Here is a 23,777-nt window from a genome sequence, read left to right as displayed (position 1 = left end):
CAACTCAGTCACACTTTCCTACTCTGGCATAGTAATTGTTGTGGCCAATATCTTCCATAGCTTGGACTTTTCCCAGATGTATTCATAACAGATACAGAAACAAGATGCATCAGTTAACAGGCACACAATTACCTTTTGATGGTGGGGGCAGTTCTTGCCCAATGCTTCTAAATGCAGAGCAATGAAATCACCTGTAACCAAATCAGCACCCTGTGCTCCCTGCTGAGAGAGCCTCTTCTTTCACTACATAGTTAATTTGTAAGGCAAACTCTTCTAAGTAGCAGTCAGGACCTGTTCATTTTCAGAGGACACCACAAGTTTGTGGCAGTGGGTACATCACTCACCTGGTGCCCTGGTCTCTGCCCATGGATAAGGGCAGCCCGCACAGGCTAACGGAGTGGGCAGGAGCTGCTGACACCACCCCAGCAGCATGTGACCTTTGAGGAGAGCTCAGAGGCAGTGTCACACCCACTGCCAGCATAAACACTTGCTCTCCGAGGTAGCAGAAATATGTGCTCATCCCTTCCCTGTCCAAGTTTCTTCCTGAGACATGAGTGTTGCCTCCCCACGAGGAAGCCAATGGCCCTTGGCTGTGTCAGAGCTGCTTTCTGGCTGCCCAGAGTAGACAAGGAAGCCTGCTACTGCCCATAGCTGAGGGAGCTACTGGGGAATGGAAATGAGGGAGCGTGGGGGCACATACGGTCTTACAGCCAGGGCAGAAATCTGTTGATGTTGTATTATATGGAGCTGATGTCCCTTGGGGTTTGTCTGTGTTAATAGGCTGCAACATGAGTATTTATCCTGAACTGTTGTCCCTATGAGGAGTTTAACAACAATTGGTTTTTTTAGTCTTTATATAATGCTGTCCAAGTAAAGGTGTAAAAAGAATTATCTACTTAAAATGGCTAAACCCCGCTGTGTGCATATTTGGTCTTTGTTATAGATGTGACGTGTAAATCAGTGGGGCATTGGGTCAGTGTAGCTGGGAATAAGCTGAATTTCCACAAAGAGTTTAACTGATTTAACTGCTCTGGCTTAATGAGGTCTTTTAAATGAGGCTAAGTAAACTAAGATGGTACATACACGAAAACTGCTAATGTTCGTCATCTTTAAAAATGCAATGTGATGCTAAAAATATCTGGTAAGACACCTGACCTTGTTTTCTTATAAATAATTTTTATGGCCAGACTCACGAGTGTGGCCACTGATGTTACAGCAGCACAAAATGGCAGAGGGATGCCAGACAGCAATGGCATGCCATGTCACTCTTTGCCAAAGAAATACCGACTTGCTGGGTACCTTCCCTACTTTAGTGCACCTCCCAGTCTCCCCTTGCACACAAGGCTCCCTTTCTTGGCAGAAGGCAATCTCAAACAGTGGTGTCCTGCAAAATGCACTGCCCTGGGTATCATCCACGGGCATGTGGTATTTCCGACCAAGTGGGATCTTCCCCTGCTCCCCTTGGAACTCTGGCACTGTTCAGTAAAAGCATCAAGAATAAGTGGCTGCAGACAGGGAAAAGTGATGCTTTGTAGGCTAGTAATCAAAGTTCTCCTGTGTATGAGAGTGAAGGTGGGGGCCTGAGGTCATTAATTCACATAGTGATTACTTAGAGGAAAATGCCACAGGAGTCCTGGATGCATGGGGCTGCACAGTTATCTAACCCTGTTTTGGAGTGCTGTGTGGCCAAATTCCAAGAAAGTGCTTGCTCTCCTCCTACGAAACTGCCTATGAGCTTCTTTGGTCAAGGTTTTCTCCTGGCAGAGAAGAGGTGCTGCTTCTTCTGTGGAGGAGAGGGCATCTGTGCTCCCCAGTTCTTTCTGAGCATTTTGACCTCTGGCTTCTGGTGTAAAAGGGAAAATGGGAGCAGCAGCATCACCTACTTTTGCCCATATCTTAGAAGAATCAAGTGAGGCTCGTTAGGTCCTAAACTTGCTAGAAGACTTGTTTCCAGCTTATACAAATGGCAGTGGCTGAAGGGGCCTGCTGGCAGACTGGAGATATCTGGCTGAGCTCTGGAGAGGAGCAGAATTTCTGGCATCCTTTCTCCAATACATCTTGATGACTTGCCTCCAGGCATTTGAATTTTTTTAGATCTGCTTCTGTAAATCTATAAGACCTAGACATGGACATGGAAAGAGTGAGAGTGAGCAGGTGCCTGAATTTAGCTACTGTCTCCTGGAGCTGATGCTGTGAAATGGGAAAATAGGTAGTAAGGGGCTGGGACAACTGCATTTAAGTTCTGTTTTCATGAAAATGAGCTCCTCTGTCTCCCTAGTCGCTGACCATCAAGAGCTTTGCTCCTTATTCTATACTCCCATTTACTGAAAGAAATCTCTTTTGTCTGGAGAAATCCAGGGAGCGAAAGATCATCCATTTCTTACCAGCATTTCAGTGAGACACCTTTCACTTGCAGTCTGACTCTCTCAATGTTCCATGCATGCAGCCAGTCTGATGGTTTGCTCATGCTGCTCCTCACAGCAGTCTGTGTTCCTTGGAGCTGAGGTAGTGCTCAAGACGGCTCTGCTGAGGCAGGAGAATCACTAATTTCAGGCTCCAGAGTCTCAGCTTTCATTTAAAGCCAACAAAACCAAGATGGTGGAATGCATGCCATTGTTACAATTGTGACGAAAATCTTTAAAGGGGGAAAGCCATCTTAAGAAACTCAGAGAGTCTGTTGGAGCTGAAACAGTAGTGATGGAAGTTGTCTGCACTGCTGAGCTGACTTCAGGTGGCTTCGTTTACATTATTATTGAGTACATGAGATCAAAATCTGTTTTAAAGGAAAGACAGTGTAACATCATGAAAATAAAAGTGCCGTGGTTTTTTTTGTAATCGCCTTCTCTGTTTTTCCCATGACTCTGAAGTTGGGGGATGAAGGATAGGAGGTGGAGCAGGTGGAGCTGAAGGATGTGCAAACCCTACTAAGGTAGCCATAGAAATAGCAGCCTTTGATCAAGCTGTTCTATAAGTTTGGTATATAAGACAGCATAAACATCTTAAACCAGAAATGTTTGCAGAGGCCACTAATTTGCAAATCCTGTGATCTGGACGTCTAGTGGAGTACCTTTGGAGCCACATTGGAACAGGCATGGAGCACTTGGAAGTGAAAGATTACCAAGGGTCCAGGACTGCAGCATTCACAGAGCTGAAATATCTTCTTCTCTAATCCTGCCTCTTGCTATTGGCCTTTAAAGCCATACAAATTTTCTATCTGATTTTTCAAACTATGTAATTATATAGAATATCCTCCTAGCCTGTTTTCCCCTTTCAGATCAGCACATATTCCAAAACTGAGGCAATGCCTGTATGCTTGAATAGTTCTGCATGCCCTGCCATAGAGCAAGGGTAAGGGAAGATTTTGCTGGTCAGGTTTGTGTAAGTATCATGCCTCAGGAATCAATAACAAAGGGGAATCCCTATAGAATTGGGCATGTGCATCTTGTGAGCAAATGGTAAGTCTGCTCTTCACCTGAGGTTTTGAGGGTGAGCCTGCAGCAGAGTACCACTTCTGGGACAAAAGGCCAGCTCTCAGTCGTTCAGACGCCCTGCCACAAACTGCTTTGCAGCTGGCAAATACCTCGGTGCCCACTTCACTGGCATGGCCAGGGGGAACCATGCTATCAAAAAGCAACCTTCTACATAAACCCTACTTTAAATTGTCCCTAAGGAGGGAGAAGAAAGAAGCTAGCCCTGTTAGCTCACTCTGTTTAGACTTTAATTTCTCTCAGAGATAACAGTGTCTGCACTGATCTTCCAGAGGCCTTCACATGGAGGCCTTCCTCTCTGTTCCAGTAACAATAAACCTTGTCAGCAGACTGACAGCCTGCCAGATAAGACTCAGGAATTACAGCACATTGCACATGTTGATGGACTTCAAGGATGTACAACAAGAGAATGAGACAACTGGGAGTACTCAGTCCTGAGAAGGCTAAAGGCAGATGGGGGATCACATTGCTGTCTTTTACTACTCATTCGGAGAAAATCCAGCCCAGCTTCTGGGATGTGAACAGTAAAAGGGTGAAAGGCAATGAGGAAAATTCCAGGTAGAAATCAGTGGGAAAAAAATTCACCATTGGGGGGGGGGGTGTGTCAAATCCTGCAACAGAGGGTTTGTGAAACCTCCATCCTTAGAGATACTTAGAGATTGACTGGGCAAGGTCCAGAGCAACCTTGTCTGATCTGATGCTGCTTTAAGAAGAGGTTGGGACAGAGACCTCCAGAAGCTCTTTTTAATCTAAATTGTCAGGGGATATCACAGAATCATAAAATGAGAGCCACACATGAGATCTGTACTGTGTCTCTTTGATTTTGGAGATCATGTAAGAAACATTTACAATCACTCTCTACCTTCTACTGGAAGAATTTTGGTACTACTGAAATAGGAGATATTTTCTTTTTCAGATTTGAACACACAGAAACATTGAGGCCTCTTAAGGTGGTTATCTTCATACCTTGATTAAAGTGTCTTATAACTGTTCCCCACTATGAAAAGTTGTATTTATTCAAACTGTGATTCAGGATAGATGCCCAGAAGTTAATTATTTAAGTCTTATTCCCTCTTGTCAAGGTGTAACCAGAAGAGAGAGGAAAATGTTTCCAAGAGGGAACAGTGTCTCTCACTCTGAAGGCCAGAAGCTTTCCTTGAGTAAATCTACATCTCAAAGTACGGTCTCTTTCCCAGAGCTGCCACATCTAGGCATTTTGAGCTTACAGGCATATGGTTGTAAGAAACACATTAATTTTTCACATGAAAAGTACTGTGGATTTGTGTGTGGGGGGGGAATTTGTTCTGATTAGATAGCAAAAGATCCAGTTAAACAATGACCATGCCTTTGCTTTTCCCTGCTTCAATTCTCATCAGTCCAGGCAACAGGGTAGACTTCAGAAAACCCTCTCCCAAATTAGAAAAGATCTGTTCTTCTCTTCTTGATCGTGGATAGCTTCTTTTTCCTGATAACACAATTACACACCATTGCCCTCTGTAAAAGTATATTTTATCCTATCTAAAACTTCTGTGATGCAATGTTATTGCATTTAATCATTCCAGTACCATCATACAGTTTGTTCTCAATGCTGCCGGGAATTTTCCCTTCACTATTTCTCGTTCTGTCTTCTCCTCTCCTCTACACTCTCTCCCAATACCTTTTTCTCCTTTTGACAAGGCTAAGAAAATGCATTCTCTAACACCTGACAGCCACTGCTCCAAAGTGTCTGCCACACTAAGCACCAACAAAGTCAGAGGATCAACAGTGTTCCTGGACCAGAGAATAGGGACACAGCTGTGATGGGACATGGTGGATTGCACATATACTAAGATATCCATGTATAGCAATTCTCCAACACACGCAAAATTTACAGGCTCTGATTTTCTAAAAATCCATTTTAAAAGTCCATTCTACAGCAAAATATCAGATTTTGGTGGCTTTGTTTTACAATGAAGTCAAAGAGAAGACATCAACATAGCTAAAAAATGACTAGACCTTGACACAGAATATAGCATTGCTAAACTTTTAGATGCTGCTGAATCATGTTTTAGTCTGCAAATCCCATACCTGTGCAATAACTCAGAATTTCATCAAGCTGTTTCCTGGTGCTCAGAGGTCTGGTGGACTCTGGCCTTGTTGCTCATTGACACTGTTCTGGGGTGTACAGCCCATTCCAGCATCTGCCTTTGTGCCCCTTTGGGAACACCAAAGCCAGCCTTGTCTGCAGCACAGAGGAGCTGTCATGCCACCCAGTAACCCCACACAGCAACGTCAACAAGAACAAAATGTGAAAATGTTGGCTCTAGGTGAGACTGCAGGAAGCACCAGCAGGTCTGAGTGTGACCTGAGCAAACTACTGCTGTCTGACCACTGACATTCACAAATGGCATTTCAGATGAAGGCTGCTATGCACTGTTGTATAAAATTACCTCAAACTAAGCCAAGCATTTGGCTGAGAAGTACCTAAGAGGACAAAATCTCCCTGCAGTCCCCTATGCAGCACTCATTCTCATATAAGCACTACCCCTGCTAAACTTGGTCATTCTAATAGGCAAGCTTGGTGCAGGAGAGTGTTTTCTATCTTAAGAGGCTATGCTGTGTTGTCTGGTTTTATAATGCCTCTTTAAGGCATTTTTTTTCTTTCCTAAAGGTAAAATGAAAGCCCTGTTACAGAGAACATCACTTGCAGCAGCAGGCTTTGACCAGTTATTTTGCCTTGCAAAGTGCACAAAATTAATTTGCAGCAGCTTCTGATAAGAACATACAATGTCAAGGTCCTGCCCATGAAAAGCCAAGGAAAGAAGCACTGATAAAAATTTTTTTAAAGATTTGTTAGTGTAAGAAAAGGATTTTCAAGGATGCTAGGATTGAAACAGTTGCCAAAACTTTGTCATCTGTGTCAGCTAGAAACCCTTCTCCTCCAACAGAAATGGTTTTGCTCTCCTCCTGTCCCTTGCAGGCCCAGTTTTGCTCTGAAAAGATAACAGTGTGGGGATGCTTCTTCTATAGCTTTTCTCCAGGGTTCTCTTTAATGAGTGAACAAAATCTATGATAGAATAAAAAAGGGAGCTTAGCAGTTAGTCATGTGAATGGAAGCAAAACATTTTTAGATATCCATTCCAGCTGTGCCCAAAATCAGTGATCCATTTTCCAGTGATTTCAGCCTAATTAATTGTGTTGCCAGGCTTCTTCATAGCTTCCTTATCTCTTAAGGTAGCTACCTATTTATCATCTTGCTTCAGCAGGGATGTCTGTCTATCCCTGTGTGTGAGAGAGAGAAAATACAGCTGCAGCCAGCATGTCTTGACAGACCCAGGAAGGCAGTGCAGGTATTAGGAGCTTCAGGCTAATGCCTAAGCCCTGCTCTGGTCTCACATTAGAAAAGAGTTTTGCTAAAACTGGAGAAGCGGGAAATACCTGGGCCTTTTCCCTGTGTTTTGAACATGTAAACAACACAGCTCGCTGCAGAGGAACAAGCAGCCTTGTTTTAATTAGGTACACTCACACCAGACATTTCCAGAGGTGAATCTTTATCTCCCACAGCTTTAATTTGTCTTTGATGGTACATTAAACCATTTCATCACCTTGAATGCCTGTAGTATACAAAATGTATATACAAACACAAAATCCCAGAGGTTAGTTTTTGATTTTGCACAGAGTGAGAAGCCCATGCTATAACAGGGAAGCACACTACTCAAAAAATAGTCTGCTCCTCAAACCACTCTAAATAGCTACTCCTGCTATTTACATTTAATTTTAATGCTCCCTACCTCCATGTTGACACTGTATTACACAAGAAAGTGAAGCTAGAGAGAATTATCAGCATGAGGGTTTACTCTCCTAGAATTTAGGGCTGTGGGATCACATCTAGGCTTAGACCTCACTGCATCCAGAGCTCTCCTCTTTGTGAGGGGTGGTGGTGGTGGTATGGAAGGATCACATTCTTTTGCAGCAAAGGAGGCACTCAAGAGGGAGGGGGAGCAAAATGACTGAGGTAGTGCTCTGCAGTGTATAAATACAGGCAAATCTCCCCCACAGTCTTCTGCGTGTTAGAGAGGTGGAACCAAGGACTGAGGCAGATTTTTGTGGGGTTTGTTTGGCATTGAAGTTGATTTTGAGCATTTTATGATTTGTTAATTTAATTCACTTACAGTAGTTTTAAAGTATTTTTCCTTTGCATGAAAAAATCTGTAAGCTACTTCTGAATAGCAATAGCTAGCAAAAGTGAGACATGCTTAAAATATTGTTGCTTATTGTAGAGATTAGAGTTTGTCTTTCATTAGTCTCTCCTTCTGGTAACATCCTTTGATTTGTAAAGACTCCAGAGGTTGATGTCATATGTTCATTCCCTCAGGCAGGAGGTGAACCAGCCTGCCTAAGCTCAAGAGACAGCCGGTTTGACACTGAGGAGCAACCCAGAGCAATGTCCCTGGCTGGGGTAAGCTGTCTGGTGACAGGAGCAGGAGGATTTCTTGGCCAGAGGATTGTCCACTTGCTTTTGGAAGAAGAGGAGGCTCTGGCTGAGATCAGACTGCTGGACAAAGCCTTTAGTGAGGAAGCACTCGGCAGATTTGAAAGTAAGTACCATTTCATGAGGACTGTGTATTGCAGGTATATGTGTTGCTGTCTCACGTGGATAGCTTGGAAGTCTTATCCTCTCCTCCAAACCAGCTTTGCAGACAGAGGTTTTATTTCAAGGAAGTCTTGCTTTATCCCTCCCTCTCCCTCCGGTTCAGAAATCAGATGTAAAATGAAAACAAGAGTTTTCCTTGTCAGGCCCTGAGGCTTCTCTAGATTGGGAGAGAGAGACTGTTCATTCAGTAAACAGGCTGTCTTCAACCTGGCCTCTATTACAACAAAACCCACAGAGCAAAATTAATGTAAAAATCTCACTCTTTGGCTCAGGGGAAAGGAAAACACAAGCTTTGCTATACTGGGCAGGAGGGCAGTGTTATCCAGAGCATGCTGTGCTGGGCTCTGATATGCCAGACCAGAATGCAGTGACAAAGTTGTGGGTGCAAATTCTAACGGTTTTCTTCAACCTTTGGTTAGTTTGGTTAATAGTGATCTTCTGACTGAGAGCTGTGAGGAAGTATTTTAAAAATTGTTGTTATTAACATTACCACGGTTTTCTGGGGAGCAGAACATTTGTGTTAAGTGCAGAAGAGACAGGACCCCTTTGCAAAGTGCAGGGCAGGACTCTGGCTTCTTGAATGGATTGGAAACAGCACGAATGAGTGATATACCCAGTATTAGAAACAGTCTGTGGCAGGGAAAGCAGCTCAGAGTATTGTTTTAAATGTCCCATTTCCTGAGATACTGAGCACATCTATAAAAAGGCACAGAAGGACCAAAATTCAATCAAGGTCTTAAGCCCTTACATTACATTTACTTATTAATGCTTTCCTCTGTCACATCTTCACCTCAGGACTCTTCTTTTTCTATACAGGCAGCTATATGTGAACCCTTTTGGAATATCTCCATATGATTTGCTAAAGAGCCTCAATCTTTCTACAAATCATTTAAACATCATCAAAGAATAGTAACAGTGCACCATAAACCTGGTATAAATTGCACAAGCCTTTATGATTATTTTATAGAACTGAGACTTCTTCCTCATGAAATCTGATTCAGCATTTCACTGAGGATTTGCTAGATGGCTCTGAGCCTTGCAGCAGCCCTTCCTGCTATGATTTTCAGAGCATTTCCACAGAGACAAAACCTGCAGCTGTAGTAGAGGCTGAGGAAGCCGGAGTGTGTGTGGTTTAGCACTGATGCAGCAGGACAGCAACAGAGGCATCTGCACTGCTTTGGGCCAGAAGAGCTTTGTGAGGACAATCCTAGGGAGTGAAAACAATTGTTTGTGTGGGCACAATCTTGACTGAGCTGCAGCAAAGGTTTCCCTAGGGTTTTTTTCTTTTTTTGTTAATAGGCAAGCTTTCTGCCCTCTTTTCTTATCCTCCCTTCTTCCTCCACTGAGCACTGCCCACACACCCTCTCTCCTATTCTTTTGACATTCCTGCTGCTTATCTGACCAGCACAGGAGGTAGAGAAAAATCAATTATCAGAGCATTTTTTCCCCCATAAACTTGTAGTAGGAACCATAGGCTGGCATTCCAGATGTGCTTAAACAGACTTGAACCGCTGCACTTTGACTGGCAGTTCCTTTGTCTGGATCAGCCCTTGTGGCTACATCTCCTCAAATGTCCTACCAGAGCCTGTGCTTGGGACTACCTGAAATATTGCCCTGCCATTCCCTTTCAAGCTCTTCTCTATCACAGTGACTCCTATTCCAAGTGCAGGGCTGCTACAAAACCTGTAGGGCTGGAGGCTTCTGACCTGCATTATTTTTACTGTGGAGGCTTTTACTTGCTAGCAGGTGTTATCTGGATTTCTTGAATAGCCAGGAGCAGAGCCGAGTGGGTTTTTTTCTCACTAATCTCTTGAGCAGCTTGAACTTGCAATCTCTTTGCAGAGTCAGGGCAGAGACAGAAGAGCATGTGCAAGTTACAGTTCCTTGTGCCAGGAGACACTCAGGGACACCCCTCTTTCGACCAAATAACATTCCTGCTGAGACCTTGACCACTGCATTCAATCTGTGTAGAACAGTGGCATTAGCGTTCTTCCACAGCCCTGAGGAGTTCAGGATGATCCAATTAATGTCAAGTGCTGTGAGCTGGAGTCTACCCAGTGACATTGTGTGGCTGAGAATGAACGTCAGGTTGAACACAGTAGTTCGGTGCCTTGGCTTTCCTACATCCCATCCCCACTTCAGATTTATCTTTCTGCCTTTCCTGGTCTTCCACTTAACACAATTCTTTTTTTGTTCACTACTGCATTGGCACTTCTGGTGAAGTTAGAACTCCAGTATTGTTCTCAAGAGGATTTCTCACTTGTCCTTATCTCACCCCTCTTGCACATCTCTTCCCTCCTTCCCTGAACCCTCTTTTCATGTCATTTTTCAGAGACACATTTATAGGTTGTGTGATGCTTGAGCATTGAATGGTTTTGCACTGCTAACCCAATACTGATCCAAAATAGAAGGAAAGTAAAGGGAGAAGGAATGTGGCGGATTTTTTTCCTGGAACTCTTTCTGAGGAAAAATTGTCATCTTTTTGCTCAACCTTGCAGACATTAATTTGTCTTTATCGGGGCATTCAAAACAGAAAGGCAGTGTGGAAACAAGTAGCTGAACATCCAAGTAGCTGAAAGGGGGACAGAATAAACATTTCAGCTTCTCTGGGCTAAAGAAGCAAATAAATTGCTTTACTCTTTACAAACTAAAATAAGATGCAATTTTAAATTTTCTCCCATGAATACACAAAGTAAACCATTTTAATGAACCATCCAGTTAATCAAGAAAATGGAGAGCTCTCATGAGGAATGCCTTCCCCCACGCTTCACCTCACAGATGTTAGGTCCTATCTAAAAGAACACTAAGAAATTCAAGCTAAGAAGTCCCACAGACACTGCTGTTTGCCTAAACTTTAACTAACACATAGAAAAAAGAAAGAGAGTTTAGGGCAAATAGTCTGACTGGATCGCTGAGTCATACACTGCTCACAACAGGACACGGAATTTTATTGAGAAATCATTACACTTTCAAGCAAAAAATACCCCACAGCAAGCAGAGAGTTTGCTTACAACTCACAGGACACAAACCACTGGTGAAGTAGAAAAAGCTTTCCCAGTGGGTAGGTATTTTCTCGTAATTGCTTTATATAAAAATGGAGAGCTGAGTTGAATTCCTCTTTGGTCTGACACACACATGCTTTTTTGATGCCTGGGCAATGGTTTGTGCAGATGGAAATCAAGTTTCTCTCTGTTATCCACCTCAGACCAAAATCCTTGTCTGTGAGTCATTTTTTGTTTCCTCTCTCTGCTTCCAAGTTCACCTGTAGTTTTCTCTTCACCCAGAGCAAAACAAGATCAATCTGCTGATCCCTGACATGTAGCTGATGCTGCTAAAATGAACAAGGTCCACTTACTGTGGCAATTTCTGCTGGCTAAAATCAAACAGAGAAGCAGACTTCCTGATTCACATCACACACACAAACTGCAAGCCCAGGCAAGGTCAAAGCAGCTAGACAGCAGACTGGTACCAAGTATCCCTGCCATCAGTTTTAAAAGGGAAAGGCTTCTTCTGTACTTTTCCTGAAAGCTTTGATTTGCATGTGTAAAGACTTCTATTTTCCTAACTCCTGCCTGGGCACTTTGATGACTTTGAAGAGGTGACATGTCAGAATTTATGTTGTGAAAACTATTTATGTCTATTTTTGAATTTATGTTGTGAAAACTATTTATGTCTATTTTTGAAATTATTGCAATCCCACAAAACCTTTCTCATGGAGAACATCAGCATAAAAGCTGTACAAAGGCAAATATTTATTAGAGCAAATCTAACTACCAGGTGCATAACAAAACCCTAGTCCTTATCTGACACTTTTGCATCCATATGAGTAGATTTCAGTATAAACCTTCTGGAAATGGAGTGCTAGAAAATGAATGCACTCTGTAAAATAAAGGAGCAGAAGAGAGAATGTGACAACGATGTGCTGAGAGGGCAGTAACTAGATTTAGTAACAGTTCTGCAAATGTTTCATGAGTCTTACATATCAGACAAACTCTCTGTGATGAAAAAAAGCTCCTCAAGTCTGTTGCATCAGAATAATTGTTAAATCAATGCAGGATTACATTTCAGCATGCTATATAATGAGGTAAAACCATTTTAAAAGATATTCCCACTCAGTTCCAGATCCCAACAGCCACCTCTCTCAGTGTTTCATAATAAAGACATGGAATGAAATACTGCTTGCTTTGGAGCTGGTGATGCACAAGATTTCAGACGTGGCTGAGGCTAAAAGCTCTACAAATTGATCAGGTTCTTCTCTTATCTAAAAGGGGCATTTGATTATGGAGTAAGACAGAGGATCTGCCTGTGCTGCAGAGTCCTTCCCCAGCAGCTGCGCCTGGGAGCCATCTAGTGCAGCCACAGCAGAGTCTCCGAGAAGACTCACTGTAATAACACCACCTCCTTAAAAGTTGTGGGTCATGCTGAGAAAGTCCTCTCCTCTCTCATGGCATTGCTGCAGCCAGGCCAGTCGAATTCCCAGGAGAGCAGCATTGGCTCAGACTGTAAATGTCTCCAAGTGATCATCTTGTGCTTGCTCATTTGTTGGTGTAGTTCTGGGCTGTAGAAAAGATTCTTCTGTCCAGCACAATGTAGGGCAAGGATGGCTCTGAGACCTAGAGCTGACCAGGGTCATACACATTAGCTGCTGTGGAGGCAGAGGGCTTAAAAATCAGGAGTTACAGCAAGCCAGGGCTGAGATAGCTCAGGACAACAGTCTTGAGAGTTCAGATAAGATGTGCATGCTAAAAATGACCCCACAGCACAGATGCTGAAATGGAGCCAGAACTAGAGCTAGAAAAAGCACAACAAGTCCTGGTGAATGTACAAGGAAAAGATGTGTCAGAACTGTATGTGATGTACTAGAAGAGCTGCAATATGGGTAAGGTCAAGGGGAAGAAAGTAGGTGTGAACACATTTCTGTGCTCACATGCTGTGGGTGGAGAGAGATCATTCATCACCTTGAAGACAGGAGCGTGCAGTGCCTGGCTTGGGTTAACACATCTATAGCCACACAGTCTTCAGGACATGGGTAGCCAAAGCTACTCCCCTGTGAACTTTAAAATAGTTGCACCTGAAGGAAGCTTGCTATCAGTGGAAAATATTTCTCTTTAAATATAAAAAAGAAAAAAATGTGTTGAATATTGGCTCCAAATATGTGGTAGGTAATGCAACACAGACCTTTATAGCACTGCCATTAGCACTTGAAAATACAGTAATTGGAAAATGCCTCCTGTTCTCATATCATTCCTGTGCTGGGACTATCAGCACCTGCCAGCCAGTGCTTCACCACTCCTTTCAGTGCTCTTCTTAGGATGCCTGTAAACTAAAGAGTTTCATTTTCTGCTGCTCTTGCAGAGTTCAAGGGTAAGACTGAGGTGAAAATCCTGGAAGGGGACATCCGAGATGTGACATTCCTGCACCGTGCCTGTCAGGGGGTCTCCCTCGTCATCCACACGGCTTCCCTCATTGACACCCTGGGCCTCATAGAGAAGAAGTTGCTCTGGGAAGTCAATGTAACAGGTGAGCAGGTGAAGCAACTTTCTCAAACCCATGCCTACTATGTCCTGATCACCATCTGCTCAGGAAAGGGAGCACCTGACGTGTGTTTACCTTGAGTTAGCTTAACTGTGTTGTTCTGCAGCTGGCACAGGCATACCTAAGAGTGCAAAGCATGCATACATGCAGCCCTATGCAGTTCTGGGCCTCTCCACACCCACTCTCCTGCTGCAGGGCACTGCTGGATCGTTCATTCTTGGCAACACTTAATGTATGCCCATCCCGAGATCTGCACAGGCTCTGCCTTCAGTGGCTATAGTCAGAAACCCATATTCAGTGGAACTTTCTGAAATCAATTCACCTCTGAAATCCCAATGCCCACCTCAGAAATCAGTTCTTATTCTCCCTCTCCACGTAGCATCCCTGCCTGTGTACGTTTTTCAGTTTTTACAAACACTGCAGTTACAGCAATGTTGCATCGATAACATCCCAGAGTCTGTGGCTCTTTGCTTCCTATTCTTTTTCTTCTTCCTTTTCTTCTTTTCCTTCCATTTGTCATAAGGTCTGATTGTGCAAGAAGGCAATTGAGAGGAACAAGGACTCTCCCATCTCGAATTTATAATTAAAAATTCTCCAACAAACTCAAAGCTATGGGAGGGAGGGGTTTCAGTGACTCATTGATGGGGTCTCCCCTTCTACTGAGGAACCCCTGTTCTTCCTAAAAAGATCAGATGAAGGGGAAGGTTTTGGCCTAGGAATGGCCTGTGTAGCATCAGTTGCCAGGAAATTTAAATGTATTTCCTAAAAGAACAACTTCACCCCCCTCTCTGTGATCCCAAAATTCTCTATGCTTTTCAGAGAACTGGTACTGCCCAACCTGTATGCATGCTAAACCTCTCTGGCTGTGTTGCTTCAGCAACTTGGGGAAGATTTGGGGAAGATATTCTTGTTTATATGGATAGTTTTCCCAGTTCTTTGTTCCTCTCTCCCACAGATACAGGACTTCTTCACAGAAAAATAAGCAACATACCTCTACAGGCACCACTTACAAATATTGGCGACTCACCAGTGTTCAGAGCAAGAGAGAAATCTTTGTAGTCGAGTTGTCTCTTACATGCACCTTAAAAAGAGTGGGATGGCATTTTACTTGTTTTAGCCTGACTTATTGCCAGTATCTTCTGCTTCCAGAATCTTTCATTTCTGCTCAGTCAAAGCCACAAATTGTCAGTGACCACAAATTAGAGACCAGTGGGCAGCCTCTTAAGTCCCTGCCAGGAGGAAGAGCAGAGAGCCAAGTTCCTGGAAACCTGTGCATTGGGTAGTTTGAAAATATACAGGGTTGGTAGTTCAGAAAGAGGATTTGTAAAGCTCTATCTTTATGACTCTACTGCTGCTATCACTTTTTTCACAGCAGAATGTGTTGTCTAAATCCCTGGGGAAAAATAATAATAAAAAACCCCAACAAAAAAATCAAACAAATATTAAAATGTCCCCAAACCAGAAAGCTTTACAAGCTCTGACCCTCCCCTCCCTACCCCGACACCAACAGTGTCTGCCCATGAGTGAAAAAAGCCCACTGGGTCAGTGAGGGTTATTGATAACACTTGCTAGAATGAAAGCAGGCACCAGTCCTGCTCCCAGAGCAAACTGACCCCGAGCTCAGTCAGTAAATACTGCTGTCCTCTTTTCCCTGTTTCCCTCCACTTTCACTCTGATGCTCTTCTGGCTTTCTGACCAGCCAAGACTCCTATGTACTTCATAGGCTTGCAGGACGAAAGTTTTGTTTGTCCTAGAAAATAGAGCTTTTATAATACAAATGTTTCAAGAAATCAGATGTGGATGTTCACAAAGCAGAACAGAAGCAAACAAGTTAAACGCGGCCTGATGCAGGGCTTTCCTCTGTGTCACATGCCACACAATGCCTCAGTGCAAAAATATCTTTTTAGGAGGGTAGGGAAGCAAAGTTTTAAAAGGAAGGGAATAAAGAAACTAATGAAATATAATCTAAACAGGTTTGGTTTCATTTAACCTACTTCTCAGTTCAGGACAGGATTCTTCAAGCTGCAGAGAGAGGAGATCTGACCAAGCTCAGGCCAGAGATGATGTTTCTGATCTAAAACGCCCTCCTTTTCCAACTTTGGGAGCTCTAGATTGACTTGTGTGTTTCACTTTTGAAGGTACTCAGCTACTGCTGGAGGCATGTGTCCGCTGTAACGTCCAGCAGTTCATATACACCAGTACCATAGAAGTGACAGGCCCAAACTGCAGAGGTGACCCAATTTTCAATGGTGACGAAGATACAGCTTATGAGAGCATCTCGAAATTTCCTTACGCGCAAAGTAAGAGAGTGGCAGAGGATTCTGTGCTGAAAGCAGATGGCCAGGTGCTAAAGGATGGCGGCACACTGATGACTTGTGCCCTGAGATCCATGTACATTTTTGGAGAAGGATGTCCGTTTCTTCAAGGTCATCTGGACAAGTGCCTGTTGAACCAAAATGTCTACCTGCGCTTCTCCAGGAAGGAGGCTTTGGTGAACCCTGTGTACGTGGGGAATATTGCCTGGGCACATGTGCAGGCGGCCAAAGCCCTGAGAGCCCCGCAGAAAGCCAAGCATGTCAGGGGGAAGTTCTACTACATCTCAGATGACACTCCTCACATGAGCTACGCAGATCTAAATTACGAGCTGACCAAGGACCTGGGGTTTGGAATCGAGCCCAAGCTCCCCATGCCTCTGACAATGTTGTATTACTTCTCACTGCTGCTGGAGATCGTGAGCTTCTTGCTCCGGCCCTTTGTCAGATACATCCCCTCCACCAACCGTCACCTGGTCACCCTCCTGAATACTCCATTCACCTTTTCTTATAGAAAAGCACAAAAGGATTTTGGCTATGTGCCCCGCTACACGTGGGAAGAAGCCAAGCAGTGTACTGGTGAGTGGATTGCCTCTGTGATCCCCCAGAGAAGGCTGTACTTGCAAAGCAATGCTGCCTAAGCCTAAAGGGAAGCTGAAACCCAGCTAAACGAGTAGGGCCTTGAGCTAGAGGAGAGCTGTGGAAGCAGCAGCAAGCAGCAGATACCTACAAAGCATTTAAAAGAATACTTTGTGTAACAGCCCACTGCCCCACCCCCACCCCCAACCTCAGAATAAATAAAAGTGAAATGTTCGTTTGCTTATCAAATACAGGCTGATGAGGGTAACTTTACTGTATAGTCCACACACACTTCTACATCCTTGCAGCACAAAGATTTACTTTAATAAGATTCCACAAAATCCACGGTATGAACACATCAACCCTTCTTTCACTCCAAGCCACCTTTTCCACCAAAGCACAACTTTTCCTAGAACTATGATTTCTCTTTACAAATATGTGCCACTCAGCTACACCCTATTCACTCAGTGCCGCTTGCCAACCTTACCAAACATGCAGCAGGCAGAAGCAACCTGATTGCAAAAGCTGTCACAAATTTTTAAGAGCGTTGTGCCATTCACCTGACAGTCAAACTTTGAGCCCTGTATGCATTGTGAGGCCAAAAGTGCAATACAGTTTCAGTAAGGACAGTGTGTGGAGGGACAGAAGGGGAAGATTTGGTCAGGTTAATACTTCCTTGTAAATTCTCATATTCCTAGTTACAAATTTTGCAATAAATCTGACGGGTATCCAGCAAACAGCTTCAAGAAAATGAAAGGGAGAAAAATACTACAGGACAGCCTTGGTCCTTTGCAGAGTCAAAGTATTTGTGAACACTGAGAAAAAGTAAACAGTGCTGAAAAAAATCATGCAATTACCAGGTTTCAGCTGGGAACAAAGGTTAACCTTAGCAGATAGGTGCACATGTGCTGTTCCCATTCTACTCTGATGGTCATATGAATTTCTGCAGAATGTGTAACTTGACTTTCAGGCCAAAAATGCAGATCTTGTCTGAACAAGCAGATGTCATGCAGTGTTTGTTTCTTCAGCGTATGTCTTACTTGTTGAAAACAACTCTAAGAGATGGGAATTTCTCTGTTCTGTTTAGGATGGTGTGAACAGAAACTTTTTACCTGACTCAGTGCTAATGTAAATAAATCACAATTCCAGAGATGCTGACAGCTTAAAGTCTGTGCTGAGTTGAGTTATTCAGTGTCCTACACATTGGATAGTCCCAGTGTAAATATTACTATTTGCTTTAGTAACATCTTTGGTTAACTGTGTAAGATCTGAAGCAGTACAATACCAGACACCAGAACTTCCAGTCATATTCTGAGGACACAGAGATAAGTTTTCCAGTCTTCCATTGAAGGCCTTGTAAACACTCAGCAAAATAGAACTACCCCTCTATGCACACTCTGTTTCACTCCACTCCTCTCATGTATTTTTTCCCCTCCAATCTCCGTTGAGCCCGCTCTGTTTTCCTCCATTGTATTATGTCAAACTGTTGCTGAGTAGAGGGGGATAATCATTGCCCTCCATCTACTTGCTGGCTATGCTCACGTTGACATAGCTTAGGATACTGTCCCACCACCTTTGCTGCTGAAGCACAGTGCTCCCTCACATCCAGCTTGATGTCTACCAAGACTTCCAGATTTTTTCAGCAGTCAGCCCCAGCTCCAGCACACAACTTTGCATCGGTCCCTGGTGAATTCTGTCAAGTTTTTGTGGGCCTATTCCTCCAGCCCACATTGTAGCTCTGAAAGGCAGCTTTGCCTTCAAGCCTGTCAGCTGTTTCCCCCACTTTGGTGTCATCTGCAATCCTGCCAAGAGTGCACTGCATTGCCTCCTTTTCTCACCAAAAGCCTCCTTTCCGTTCACCTCTGTACGTACTCTGCTCCCCTCCAGAACTCTTCATTTCTATTTCCATTTCCATTCCCCTCTGGGCCTCTCTGTTTGCAGTCTATGGGCCTCCAGTCACCACCACTCATACCCTGTTCCTTTCCAGTTGCCAGCTTTCACTCTGTTTCTGGGAAGAAGGCTCTGATCTGGCCACAAGCCTCCGAAAAACTCCCAAGGACACAGAATTCACAGCCCTCTGAGTGCCACTAGTAAAGCTAAAGGTCAGGTCCATGTATTTACATATACAGAGTTGCCTCCAGGGTTGAATAAGGCTCTCAGGATTTATAAGACAAAACACTGCTGAAGGTGGTTATCAAACACCACTTAGAAAAGCAAAAAGGTGTTTAACACAGTAACATCCATCATTTTCCTAGGCTAATTATATTTCATCCTAATGTTCAGTGAGACCTAAGTGAGGGGTGCAGCCATGTGTCTGTCACTGAAGTAGGAGTAGAAAGGGCAATCCAGGCACACAGAAATAGAGCAGGAAAGGAACGGAGAGAACAACAGAAGCAAAGTTGCTATTTAATAGGGGAAGGCATTTAGCACATCAAAGAGCTGGAATATTACAACATATACTAGAAAACTGGGACATCTTTCCCCAGGTTTAACAGAAGTCCTAAAATATCCACAGATGCTGCCAGAGAGAATAAAGGACAATTTTTCTTCTGCAGTTTACTGATTTCTTTCCCAAATGCAAGCTCCCATTGCCAGAGTTTACTTTGCCATTTTTGCCTTCTCAGTAAGACAGTGGGACCTTTTAACGTCTCCAAGAGCCTTGCGCCCAACAATCAGATTTATAAATGCTAAATTCCTTCTTTGCTGAGCTTCTTTCCTATTTCTTGATACCACATCCCTTCCTTCAATCCCCATGACAAGCCACTCCTGCTGACAGGGTGCTTATTCCCCACTTGTGTTCCCTCTCTAACACCCCCTTCCACCTTATCAGCAATGTATTCAGACTATGACAGAGACTTTCTTCTCGCCTTTGTGATTTCTTCCTTCTTTTATTCACACCACAGAATTTATAATTGAGGGGTTTTTTTAAAGGTGATGCACCAATGCTCATAGACTCACGAGAAATGCTGTCCTGCTGTCCATTTCAGGTGAAATTTACAGTTCTGTTTGACGTGTGTCTTGTTTTCAAAACGCTTCCCACACTCAGCACACATAAAGAGGTTTTCTCCTGTGTGGACTCACTGGTGTCTGTTGGGGTAAGCGCTTTGAAGCACTTCCCACATTGGGAACACACACAGGGCTTCTCAGCCGTGTGGGTTTCGTGATGCTGAGTGAGTGCTGAGAAATGCCTGAAGCCTTTTCCACATTGCATGCATTTGAAGGAAGTCTCACCGCTGTGAGTTTTTTTGGTGATTCCCCAAGTAAGAGTTTCACCTGAAGCTTTTCCCACATTCAAGACAAGAGTAGGGTTTTTCTCCTGTGTGTACTTTTCTGTGGGAGTCCAGTGGGAGCTAACCACTCGCTGCACATGAAGGGCTTCTCACCTGTGTGAGTTCTCTGGTGTTTAATCAAATCAGAGCTCCGCCTGACACCCTTGTTACATTTGAGGCATTTGTGGGGTTTCCCTGCCTGGGATACCTCACACTGATGAAGATTTGATGTCTGACTCATGTATCCAGAGTGATTGTCACCTATAGCATCTTCTGGGTGGAGAAGGATGACACTGAGGCCCTCAAGAGCCTGTTCTAGATGAATGCCATCATCTTGTCTCTCCCCAGAGAGCTCTCTCTGGTGCATCTCTGGCATGTGCTGGTTCTTATAGGCCTCTACCTTGCTGCATCTCTGGAAAGCATTATCTTCAGATGCCTCTGGTAATGTCTCATATTGTTTCACGTTCTCAGGATTGTCTGCCAGGGGACCTTCATCTTCATTCCCATTATTTACCTCCTTATCTTAATGAAGCCAGCAGGAGTGCTCAGTAAGAAAGCAACATAAGGACTTAAAGACTGTGAGCCTTTACTAAAGGCTAGTTTAAGGCTGGACTCATAGGGCAACACAGGGATTCAGAATTGTTCCCATCCTTAATCTCTGATGACTAATGATACCCTGGACTTGCCTGCAAACTCAACAGAGAAGTGACTTTCTTGGCTTTATGTTACAAATGTACTGAATCACTTTGATATATTCCTCGCCTTTGGGGATGTTGGTGGGGAGATCCCCTCCCTGCCTTGAAAATGGCCATGCACAGCTCCTGCTCTTCTTCCGTCTGGAGACCAACTGTGAATGAAGGAGACTTCAGAACAGCAGGAATTACCAACCAGACAACCACTCCATTGGGAGGATACTCTTCAACCTGCAGGCTGCCCCAGCATTATCACTGCCCCATCCTTCATCCCACCACATAGTAAATTTGAGCTGTGCATATCCTGCGTGGCAGACACAGTCCCCAGGGGACGGAGGGCAGGGAGGAGGACCCTTTGCCTTGCCACCCAAGTGAAGAAAACTCTTCCCCACAGCAGTGGGGTGGGAACGCAGCCTGAGGGGAACCAGCCTCCTGAGTGCTTCCCTCAGCTCCAGTGTTAACACAGTGGGGAAAGTGTTTGAGAGAAGCCTTGATGTTGGGCCTGGGCAGGAGGATGGTGGCTCCCTCCTGGCCCACTCGTCCTGCTACTCCCCTCAGGGGCTGACGCAGGAAGCACTTCCCAGGGAGCTGCCAGGTCAGGGGGCTGGTGGTGCCCAGTGCCACAAGCACCTGGTGGGTCAATGCCCCGGTCCGAAATAAGACCTAGAGGTGAGGGCAAAACCCCAAACATGGTGAAGATACTTCAATTTGCAGAAAGAGCTCCCTGTGCTGAGCTTCTCATAGCCCCCTGGTGCTGTATCCAGCTCCCTGTAGCACCTGCTGGTGCAAAACCTGCCTGACAGCAGGAAAGGAAGGAAAACATAAGGCCTACATTATTTATTTTTAGTTGTGTTTTTGTGGTGTGGTGGGGATTTTTATGCCTCTAATTAATTCTTTGTTTTTTTTCTTGGTGCTAGGGTGCAGGGAGGGCCAGCAGAAGGTGAAGTGGAGAGATGGATCCAAGCACCCACACCCCCTGAGCACCGTTGGGTTTGCATCTGTGTTGTCTTTCACTTCAGGTGTCTGCTCAAAGTGGTGAAGTGCCTGTAATAAAAAATACCGAAATCCTGAGGGAATGGGTACCTGAACACATTACTCTGCTGCTCAGCAGAGAGAGCCTGTGCATGCTATTACCCAATAACAAACACAAGCCAATAAAGATATTCTGAGAACAGGCACACTATCTGCAGAGTGGCTGATTTGCTGCACGTTTACACTTCACTCTACTTTGTAGCTGCTTGTTTATATCTCTTACACCTGGCCGGTTAGCAAAATGGCAATCAAAATGTACTTGATCAGTAAGAGCCTTATTATTTTTAAGTTATATGACCAGTACCATTCATCTAATTTAATTAGTTTGTTTGGCAATCAGTAAAGCAAACTATTGGTTATCAATGAAGCTCCACTGTCAGCAGGGTAGCAGTCAGTAAGAAAAATTTTGTTTCTGTAAACACACTGGAAAAGAAAAAAAAGTTAAGGCTCCTTTGCTGGAAAGGTGTTTATTTACCTACAGGTATGCAGAAAAGGAAGATGTAGCAAAGATATGGCAGTAATAATTACATGCTACAGACAAATTAATGACTTCTGGTTCCAGCAGGTGCAAAAAGCTAAGTTTAAAGACCATCATTTGCTGTTAATTTGTCACTAGAGAGGACAGAGTTTTGCTTGCTAAAAGGGAACAGGAACTCTATTAATGTATATTTTTCATAAATTTAGGAATACTAAAGAAGTGCCAGAGGAACAGAAGCAAAAGTGGCTATCATGTCAGTATCATAAATACTTGATTGACACTGGTATCATTAATATAGGCTATAGTCAATGGAGGGCAGTTGGATAGTAAATGTCAAATAGCATGTTTTTATGAAGAATTCATTTTGTCAGACAAGCGTGACACTGGTATTCTGAGTGCATTGCAGATTTCAAATAATGATAAAAGTTTTGATTTATTATTAGATGAAGTCTGATTTACACGTTTTCATTTTACATTATGACATTAAATAAATCACTATAGACTAAATGATAAAAATCACAGAATAAATGTTTACTTTCTCAACTATGATCTTTAAATCAAATCTGCATTTTAATTTTTTTTTTTAAAAAAGCTTTGGCTCAATTCATAGGCTTGGTGCAGAAACACAATGTGAAACATTATGCATAGCCTCTGTTATGTAGGAAACCAAGAGCAACAATGATCTCTTTACCTGAAAAATATGTTACTTATACATCTAGATATAACAGGTTATAGCCGCTGTGAAGCTAATTTGGAAAGTGGGAGTACAGTAGGATACATTTCAAAAGACATTCTTGTTTCACCAATTCTTGTCTTGACTCCTGTAGTCCCATATAATATTCTTCTCCCTCTCTAAAGCTCTCCATCTGCATCTCCATCTCAGTTCAAAAGCCACTGGAGAACCAGACTTCCTGTATGGTTGTGCAATGGATATTCTAGCCATACCACTGCTTGCTATTTCTAGAAGTTCCTCATTCAAATAACTAAACTTCTCATATTTCTTAAATAAGATGTGCCTCTCCAGTACTAGCAACAAACACAAAATATTAAGTAGTTGATGATTAATCTATGAAAGGGAAAAGGACACTAATCAAAAGTAAAGAGGATTTATTAAATCTCCGTCTTGGTTCTATTATAGGTGCCACTCAATTCTGTGATGTCAGCTGGGCTGGTAGGGGGTTTGTTGTCATGTGGCCAGAAGTTCCTAGCAGTGAGATGCTCAATTAACAAACTAGCTTGAACTGGGGAGCTCATGGGGTGGAGCTTCTCTTCTTGTCAAGTTCATGTCCCATTTGAAAAATGCAGAGAACTCTTTAGGCACCAATAATATAGTATGTCTACAAAGTGGCTTCTTCAAGTACATTTGTCATCAGTGGATGCACTTGCTCTCACAAATGCAGTCATAGGAATAGGTGGTAAAGAGGACTGTAGAGAATGAGGGCTGAAAGTTAAGCACTGCCCTTCAATAGTACGAGTATATTCCATTAAAATGCCCATCACTAAAGTTCAAGATGGTCACTCTTGTGCCAGGCTTCTTTTGGTCCATCTAGCAACTGATGTCTCTTGTCTTTGGGGCTTTTGAAATAAACTCTGGCACACGGGTACTCCTGGAGCAATGGTCTTTCTGGCCAGTCATAAGGAATAATTAAGAGATGAAAACTGTTCTCCTCTGAGCACAGCACAGTAGGTTTTGCCTGTAAGAATTGTTTGAGGCACTGTTTTTGCAGTGTTTTTCTTGCTTCTAGGGACTTTTCCTCAG

General features: G+C 43.5%; 1 protein-coding gene across 7 annotated transcripts; it reads left to right on the top strand.

The window, feature by feature from the left end:
* Positions 1-2: 2 nt before the first annotated feature.
* Positions 3-21,684, top strand: LOC116783050 (3 beta-hydroxysteroid dehydrogenase/Delta 5-->4-isomerase-like). Of its 7 annotated transcripts, XR_004355446.1 has the most exons (6): positions 6,873-7,578; positions 7,843-8,065; positions 13,477-13,641; positions 15,795-16,547; positions 19,535-19,642; positions 20,288-20,394. XR_004355446.1 is itself a non-coding variant. In XM_032680286.1 (5 exons), the coding sequence occupies exons 2-5, from the start codon at positions 7,912-7,914 to the stop codon at positions 21,545-21,547; spliced, it is 1,194 nt and encodes a 397-aa protein (XP_032536177.1). In that variant the 5' UTR covers positions 3-4,027; positions 7,843-7,911; the 3' UTR covers positions 21,548-21,684. The 7 variants fall into 7 exon arrangements, 6 of the variants coding, with proteins under 6 accessions (XP_032536177.1, XP_032536178.1, XP_032536175.1 ...); XM_032680286.1 differs by lacking the exons at positions 6,873-7,578; positions 19,535-19,642; positions 20,288-20,394 and adding exons at positions 3-4,027; positions 21,426-21,684; XM_032680287.1 differs by lacking the exons at positions 19,535-19,642; positions 20,288-20,394 and adding an exon at positions 21,426-21,684 and having other exon boundaries at positions 6,871-7,578; positions 7,847-8,065.
* The last annotated feature ends 2,093 nt before the right edge of the window (positions 21,685-23,777 follow it).

Source organism: Chiroxiphia lanceolata, chromosome 2 (genome assembly GCF_009829145.1).
Source record: "Chiroxiphia lanceolata isolate bChiLan1 chromosome 2, bChiLan1.pri, whole genome shotgun sequence".
NCBI classification, from domain to species: Eukaryota; Metazoa; Chordata; class Aves; order Passeriformes; family Pipridae; genus Chiroxiphia; species Chiroxiphia lanceolata.
This window is presented reverse-complemented; position numbering and strand designations above follow the sequence as displayed.

What these genes read in the sequence shown, in the direction of transcription:
- LOC116783050 (XM_032680286.1), top strand. Translation starts at nt 7,912, where the DNA reads ATGTCCCTGGCTGGGGTAAGCTGTCTGGTGACAGGAGCAGGAGGATTT. An exon ending in AGCACTCGGCAGATTTGAAA is followed by an intron (nt 8,066 to 13,476) that starts GTAAGTACCATT and finishes CTGCTCTTGCAG; the next exon opens with AGTTCAAGGGTAAGACTGAG. An exon ending in AGAAGCCAAGCAGTGTACTG is followed by an intron (nt 16,548 to 21,425) that starts GTGAGTGGATTG and finishes TCTTGGTGCTAG; the next exon opens with GGTGCAGGGAGGGCCAGCAG.